This window comes from Morone saxatilis, unplaced genomic scaffold, assembly GCF_004916995.1.
Source record: "Morone saxatilis isolate NCDOM2014 unplaced genomic scaffold, NCSU_SB_2.0 Contig5, whole genome shotgun sequence".
In the NCBI taxonomy this organism is placed as follows: domain Eukaryota; kingdom Metazoa; phylum Chordata; class Actinopteri; family Moronidae; genus Morone; species Morone saxatilis.
In genome coordinates this window covers 25312324-25321271 of record NW_023340095.1, presented here as the reverse complement: position 1 = coordinate 25321271, position 8948 = coordinate 25312324, and the positions used below count along the sequence as shown (strand labels likewise).

The following is an 8948-nucleotide window of genomic DNA, read 5'->3' as shown; positions in this document are numbered from 1 at the left end:
AGTACAGGTCCATTTACCATAAAGGCAATGGCAGCGTCTCCAGGGTGGAGATTTTAAGATTAACAGATGCCCCGGTCGAATTCTCTGAAAAGAAGAAACTCTTCAAAACAACCTATAGTACTCAACACCACAATGAAATGAAATGCCAGCTAGAAGATTCCTGTGCTTCCTGGCCTGTTGACACCAGCAGTTTTCGAATGAAAGATAAAATGCAGTAAAGTGCCACAGATCCTGTTGTTAATACAGTAATATTATGTAAAATAAAACGTTTTTATTTGGACAGAACAGACTGAACACAGTGACACAAATTGCAGCAGGAGGTTTCAAACAATTCACGGGGACAATTAGTGAACCTCAAATGTCTTAAAACCTAATCTGAAATTCCTAATCCTTTGGGAAATATACTTACGCCCTTTCTTTCCAAAAGTTTAGAAAGATTAAAGCTAGCAGGTGGTTAGCTCAGCTTAGCATAACATAAAGACTGGAAGAAATGAGAAACAGCTAGCCTGTTTACTGTGAAAATATCTTAATAATTTACTAATATATAAGTGGATGTTGTGGCGAGACTGTTTCAATCTTAACTTTTAAAAGTCCACTGTGTAACATATATAGCAAGATCTATTGGCAGAAATACTCATCGGTAATTGGACTGCACTTATACAGCCCAAGGACACTTGCATAGGGAGGAGCTGGGGATCAAACCGTCAACCATCTGATTAATGGACGACTTGCTCTACCTCCTGAAATACATTTATTTGCTTTCCTACCGTGAGTCAAATGAGAAGATCAACAGCAGTGAAGACAACACTTATTGCCCCAGGTCAAGATATGGTGACAAAACTTTCTAAAAAATCCCAACTTATTATTTTTACTCATTTGTTCAAATTAAGCAATTAGGATATATTGTGTTGGATATACCCCTTTTTCAGCTACCAGTTCTTTACGTTTTGACAACAGAACTGGCTCACATCAATGTTACGGATGTAACAGCTAGCTAGCTGCCTAGGTCAGCTAACATTACCTAAGCAAGCATAGCTACCAACTTCTTAATGTTTCGTTTATAACGTCAATGTTACCTTTGTATGTCCGTAACTTTAATGTTACGATCGATGTTAGTAATATTGATTTGAGAAACCAGTAGCTATGCTTGCTTGGGTAAACAGCTAGCTAGCTAGCATAACCTTGGTACCAATAGCTAATGTTGAAGACATATACAGTGAGACAATAACATGGCTCTATGGTGGCTGTCTAGTCTGTGGAAAACCAGTTCTTCAGTTGAACCAACTCTGAATCAGCACTAGGTTCAGGTTTTAGAGAGCTTTAGAGGTGCTAGTGGTTTCCCCATATAGTGTTTTCTGCTAAGCTAAGCTAATCGCTTTTTGGCTTTATGTCTGTACATAACGCACAGACATAAAACTGGTATTGATGTTTACATCTCACTCTCAGAAAGAGGTCAATAACCAGTGCCTGAATTGGGCCAAAAGCGTGCCAGTACCAAAAAGTGCCAGGAGTAATTCAGCACAACCCTAACCTTAAACACAACATAACCCTAACCTTAGTTTTGTATATGGTTGGTTCAATCCCGGGCTTCTCCCGCATGTCGAAGTATCCTTAAGCAAGATACTGAACCCCCAACTGTGTCATCAGTGTGTGAATGTGCATGAATGTGTTTAATGACTCGATGGGCTTTGCCATCACTGAGTGAATGTGTGTGAAAGGGTGAGTGTGGCATGTAGTGTAAAAGCGCTTTGAGTGGACGGAAGACTAGAAAGGCGCTATACAAGTACAGGTCCATCCACCATTTACCATATACTGAACATGGTAGGGGGGTTTGGGGGGAATGCATCACAGTTGTTATTTTTACATTTGATTGTATACTCCTTGGAAAAAAAACTGAGATCTAGACCTTGTCGACCTCAATGGTGGGTATGGCCATGCTCACCAGAGGTAGCAAGTAAAAATCAGAAGTGTCGTTACTCAGTATTGGTGAGTACCAGCCCATTTCAGGCACTGTGAATAATCATATTGCCCACAATGTTGAACTAGTGAGGACTGGAAAATGTGCTGTGGGGACATCTGTTCCTGAAAACTATTAAAATCCACATATACACTCAAACAAAACACTAAATCCTCACATGGCTCGTCTGGTGTTGTCTGTACTTCGCTCTGACTTGAACTCTTTGGAATGTAGAACACGATGGTGCCTCTCCCTCCCTACATCAGTTTACGCTCTTGTAGCGCTATGAAGGAGCCGGGCCTCTGTGCCGACACAGCACATCGCATCAGACACGCCTTATTGACCTCCATCCACACCTCCCCTCCTCTCTCGCCACAGTCTGCCACCCTCCCCCTTCCATTCATCTTAATTACTGATCTTTTCTCACTCCTTATCATTTCATTTCGATAGTCGTCTCTCCTTTACCTCTTCCTGTGTTCCATTCCACTCCCTCCCCTCTCTGTCAGTCTGTCTATCTGATATTAAGCAGGTGATTGATCAGAGGCGTAAATCAGACGCATTAATGTGATAGGATTAGCAGGAGAGGCTGCTGACAGCCCTACAGTGACTTTCCCTTGACTGGATTAACCCTGGCTGCTTAAATACTTAGAACAACCTTCTAGCCCAGCAGAATTGCTCTTGCATGTTGTTTTAAGTGTGTTCAGAGGCACTTCAATTTAAGAACTACATTAAAATGGCAAAAAACAAAAACACTGTGACCATGTTTATCTGTTCGCCACATTTATAGCTCCTTGGGTTAAGCAACAGAAGCTAAAAAAGCCTACCTTTGACTCATACCTATGTCTCTCTCTTTAGATTGAAGGAAAAAGAAGTTAGAGCATCTAAAAAGGTTGCAAGACCTGCAGGGTCTGCCAAGCAGAGATACTGACAGGGATTCAATGGTGCCAGCATTAACAGCAGTCCCGAATGTTTGTCAAGTGGCCTTCTGCAACCCGCCTGAGAGGTACACCAGACATTGGGGCCTAAGTTGTGCGTGTGTTTTGACTCACCATGAAATGCGGCTGGGTCAGTATCCGTCTGAGTTCTTTAGCTTCGTGGTTCTCTGGGTAGCAGGAGATTTCTTCCAGAACCTGAAGACGCAGAGAAAAAGTTTTTTAAGCCACAGTAGTTCTTTGCACCCAAATTGCACCCTCCTGCACCTCGGACGATGTATGGAGAGCGACCAGACAACCTCACAGCCCCCCCTCAAACTCTCCCTGACACCGCCCCCTACATCTCCGCAGCCAATGTAAGACCAACTCTGGACACCACTCAGCGAGTGGAGGAACCTGGTCAAGGCTCTGCCCCTCCTCCTGCCCTTTTGACATAACTTGATTTGATGTCAGCTCCAGTTATGTTGCGCCTGACTGGTGAATGTGGGGGCCTCTGAGGGGGTGTGCGTACTACTGAAACCTGCATTATGGAGTTATGAAGCACTTTCGTCTTTAAGTATGCTTACACTTACTGACATATCAAAAGCATATGTTACAATCTCAAGCTTGTAGTGCTGACAAGACAATGTCCATTTTATTCTCAAGAATCCATAATTCCAGTGTGCATCTCCCTGCCTTCCATACATGATGGTACAGAATTGAAATCGTCCAATCTAACCTGGGAATTTGGCTTGACGGAAGTCTAACCTCTGAACAACATGTGGAGCAGCTGGCAATGAAACGAATGAAGCATGTTTGTGTCAGGACAGGAGGACGACTGTAGAGTCGACCATCATATCTGTGCTCAGCTTTGGAGATATCCTTTATTCTCACACTGCTCGCTCAAACTTAAAACAACTTGATGCAGTTTTTCACTGTGCTTGGCAAAAGCTGCTTCAGTATATCACCACTGCTCACCAGAGCAGATCTGCTCTTGTTTCTCCTCCTTCTACTTCTTGGCACCTTATAAATGTAATGATTCATGAATTACAGAGGACTTTGAGAAATTAATGTCCCATTTCACTGGCCCATTTTGAACTTTCCACTTTGAATCCATTCAGTGACGTCAGCTATTGTCTATGATGCTGTATGTCCTTTCGTTTGTTAGTTACTCAGGTCTCCTTTGCAAAAGAGATATTGATCTCAATGAGACTACCTAATTTAATAGTTTATATATTATAGGGATGATAAGATTTACCACATCCACAACAATTTAGGACCAGTGTGTAGGATTTAGTGGCATCTAGTGGTATAGTTGCAGATACAAACTCACTCGCTTCAAACTCTTCCAAGGGCAGGGGAGAAACTACGGTATCCATGAAATGCACGAAAATCAATAACAGCCCCATCTAGAGCCAGTGTTTGGTTTGTCCCTTCTTGATTATTGTAGAAACATGGTGGTCCAACATGGCAGACTTTTACAAAGATTTTACACTAATGAACTGGACCTTTAAAAAGCTGCATTGGATACAATTTGGGATTAACTTAGGATGCATCATCATCATCATTTCTAACATCTGCACTGGTTAAAATCTATCTACATATCATTATTAGTATAGGCCGTATGCCTTCATTATTTAGGAATGTGACCAATAATTTAATATTTAGGTTGATTCTTGAAGTCTTAACTTGCTTAAAAAGAACCAAGGAAATAAAATCTATCTGTACCATATTAAACTGCATTGCACCATATTCTTTTGCATCACATTGTATCACGTGTTGAATCAATTGTGTCACATGGCACTGAATCGCAGTAGGAAGTAGTATTGCATTGTTATTTGCTTCATGTGTCTTTAACATATGGGATTGTTGAAAATGCATGAAGATGCAGCCTTAGTGATGGAGATGCACCTCCGTACAATACACTAGTAGCTGATACACACACAATAGGTCTAATGAATCTTCCTGTTCAAATGTTCAAATGAAGGTGATTGTTCAGTATGGTATGGTGGTAGGCAAGTAGCACAGGACAAAGCAGCTCGTATTTTTTTACACAAAATATCAATGTTACTAAATCTACAGAGATACTCTATAGAAACGTCCTGCTCTTTTTAGATACCATTATTTTATAAGGCAGTGATCTGAGGGTTTTTATTGCACCCATGTACAACTGGAAAAGTAAATTATTGAACAATAATAGCAAGGAATTCATTGCCAGATTTTTTGACTGCAGAAAATAGTAAAACGCGCTTTAATGAAATGTTAACACTGTTTAATAATGGAATAGCTAAATATAGTGCTTATTCCTAAATACGGATATAAGAAAAAAAATACAAAAAATAAAAGCTTACATGCAAAGATTTGTGGCAGTGGTTCGATTGTGTTGTTTAAAACCCCATCCGCTAGATAGCGGTGTTGTAATTTTTCTACAGCCAATTTAACGCTCAGATTGCACAAAAAGTAGTGCAATGATGTTACGAAGGACTGTGATTAACATAAATGCAGATCCCACTGTTCTGACATACAATGTGAACTTTTCTTTACACAGATTGTATACATATGATGGCGAATTCTTTATACTATAACAGTTCTCCTAAAATAATTTGATAAAAATGGCACTATATCGTCTTGTATTGTATTGCAATATACTGAAATCATAATCATATCCTGATACGAATCATATCACCAGATTCTTGCCAATACACAGCCCTACCTAAATATATCATAGTGAGGGTCAGAGCTATCCATCCTGCTTGTATTTGTGGTTAGCAGATGTTTTTTTGCTATATTGATCATTTCAGTTCTCCAAAAGGTGAATTATGTAGAACAACTGTATCTATTATACTACACGGGTCTATGGGTTTTATTTTGTCCCGGTGTTGGTCCTTTGTATTTGTAGTGTTTGTGTTTATTGTGTGTATATATGAAATAAATTTAGACCCCAAGAAGTTTGCTTATCTAAACAACAACAAAACAAACAAATGTTCTGTTCTGTTGAGAACCAGTAGATTTTCAAAATACAGCTCCACAGCAGTGACCTTGATGGATATTATCTTGATATTCACTCGCCCTCAGTCCACTCCAATTCTGCCTTAAGCTCTACTCATTAGTATTGTGAACATGGCAGTGGTGTGTTGAGGTCTTGAGGCTTACATATTCCAGATGTTTCAAAGCGCCACTTGCTTCATCTTGGGAGGAACTCTTAAGTGGAGGAAGACACAGGAAGAAGTGTTATACAAGCTGTCGACTATCCTTTTTGGAGAGCTCACAGGTGACAGTTTTAAGGTCAGTGATGACAAAGGTCAGGTGGAAGTGAAACTCCAGCCCTGCCTTTAATCAATGCCAGCCAACGGGCTGTGAATTAGGACAGTTTGTTGGATTAGCATCTACAGCCAAAGCAGGTAACCTCTCTCCCAAGATTAGTTCCAACACTGACAGAATTTATTCAGCAAAAAAGTATATTAGTGCAGTCAGAACAAAGCTTTGTGGAAGTTTGAAGCACCTTATCACTGGGCCAGAAACCCACAACAGTCCAGTACAGATAGAGGTAAAGCAGAGGAGGAGGAGGGGTAGTTCAGGTTCAGGGAGAGTTCATTTAAGGTGAAACTGTGCTGAAGCAGCCCTTGACCAGTATTCCTCAAGTAGCTCTGAATTACCCTTGTTTAAAGTTGGACTCACAATAACAAAATTAGTTGGTTAATGGTCAAACACAGGAAGTACCAAAGTAGCTACATAGTAAACGATTAACTTGCTTTTCTTTTTGATTCTAGGATTAAAAATACCTAAACCTACTTAAACTACTTATGAAACACTCATCAGCAAAAATCATCAATGACTTCTTTTAGTGTTTCAAATTAATAATGTGGAGTATTCAAAATATTCATAAAACTGGTTATTCTAGATTATTTGACATTGGTACAAACCAGCATGAGGTCAATCCACATTCCTATGTAGGATACATATAGTCTACTACTATTGGCCTGTATCACTATAATCTGTGAAAAAATCAGCTTCCCCTAGCTTCTCCTAGTGTTCCTGATGGAATACACTGGGCCTGGACAAAAACAATCAATCATAGACAAGAAACCAGGAGAAGCACTAGGAGGAGCCAGAGGAACCAGATTTTTTCACAGATTATCTGTCTCACGTACTACTGTCAGGATATAGTTAAAGTTTCAGTGAATATGTCAAAAAAATATTTTTATAAAAGTGACACTTCTGCAGCTTTAACACAACTATTTCAAATAAACAATATACTCATTTTTCTGTAGAGTGGACGTCACTTTCCATATGGAAAGCCATCCAGGTCAAAGAGTTTTAATCCAATCATTATCTTTGAAGAAACTTCTTAATTAGTTTAATTAACACCAAACTTTCTATATTCCCACATCTCCCAAAATGCTTGTTCATTTGTTGAATCATTTGCCTTCTGCTGGGAACTCCTGAGAGGAGAAGAATAACCTGAGCTCTCCTTAATCCTGATATGATTACTTTCCTACATGAAAAAAGCTGACAAACCCTTTCATTCCTGCATTTGAAACAGGACCAAACATGCATCATTGCTTGAATTTCAGACTGGCCAGGACAAACTTTCTACTCTGAGATGCTTAAAAAATACAGTGAGGCCCCTGTCTGGTTATAAGCAGAGTGTAGTGTGTTTCTAATGCGGAGGTGTCTTAAGGCTTGGCACGCCATACAGTCAGCCAGAAAACTAATAATCCACACACAAGATAAAAAGATTCTGCAACTACAGGATTTAAACGCTGTTTCACTCCCACACAGACAGCATTGCATCTGTTGTGGCTCCATCCACAATTCTTGATCCATCTAAACTGCTTTAAGCAGGAAAATGTGAACCCGACTCTATAAGCAGACTTCTCGGACACAGTGTACCAGAGCTGTGTTAATTAGCCAGGTCTCTCTGACATCAAACCAAAGCCACATAAAACAGCTGCGCAGCTGCCCTAAATGGCTTTCCCTGTCTTAACAGTGCTGGGATTTAAGACGCCTGCCCTCACCCACTCCCTCACCGTTCAGACTTTCTAATTGCTCCCTCAACAAAGCACACAAGACAAACATGGTGCGGCTGCCTGCATGCACAAGGGCATGCAGATACACTCACAATGCACACCACTGATCCAAGTTTCCCTTCACACACTCCCTCTTCTTTCACAGTCCTTGTTAAGCACCCGCTCCAGTCTGCATCCTGCTACAGTACACTGAGAGGTAAACACATAAACTAACAGAGTGTATATGAATTCATCATAGCCAGGGTCAGACTCTGGAGACCATAATGCAACTCTCTGTAATAAAGCAAAACCACGCTATTAGAGCACAAATACAGTATTGGGGTGTGTCCGCTACATCCAGCAGGATCTCTAATGAGGAAGGTCAAACACATCAGCCAGAGATCTTTATTAAAACAGCTCTGTGTGAACAGGCCTGTGGGCTGTGGTGTCAGCTGCTCTGACAATGGGCCAGAGTCACAGAGAGTTGGATCATCAGCAAATAATCCTCAAGAGGTCACTGAAGTTTGAGAGGAAGCTCACAGAGGACTCAATAAGTAACCATACATAATTAAATAATTCAATCTCTCTTGAGTCAATATCATTTCTGTGCAGCGGTAAACCAAACTGAGCAGCACAGCGCCTCGAAGCAAGAAGGTCTTTGTTGTTGTTCTGCCTGTGTTTGTGAGGGCTTCCTCCAGGTGCTCTAGTTTCACTCCAAAGCCATCAAAGTACTTGCATTTTATTTGAGTATTTTCCTTTTCAAGCCACTTTAACGTCAGTACATTTCAGAGGGAAATATTAGAAATTATTAATTAAATAACTAAAATAAAAGATTTGTAGGGTCCAGCTTGAATTGAGTTCTTTTACTTTTGATACGCTGTAAATACTTTTATAAGGAGTACAGTCTAGACCTGCTCTATTTTAAAAGTGTTGCCTATTCTTGCATATGCTCCACCCACCACCCCATAATACCAAGCAGATCTGCTGAGAAGGTGCTCGGCTGCAATCTGCCATCCCTCCAGGACCTGTACGTCTCTAGGACCCTGAGGCGTGCAGGCAAGATTGTGGCTG

At 40.6% G+C, this 8948-nt stretch overlaps 1 protein-coding gene across 1 annotated transcript in view; it reads right to left on the bottom strand.

Annotated features, from left to right (window-relative positions):
* Window positions 1-8948, bottom strand: part of caska (calcium/calmodulin-dependent serine protein kinase a) — a 72522-nt gene that overhangs the window by 23142 nt on the left and 40432 nt on the right. Inside the window, 3 exon segments of the mRNA XM_035677339.1 lie at window positions 3007-3087; window positions 6022-6069; window positions 7991-8077. Of these exon segments, the coding sequence (XP_035533232.1) occupies window positions 3007-3087; window positions 6022-6069; window positions 7991-8077 (216 nt within the window).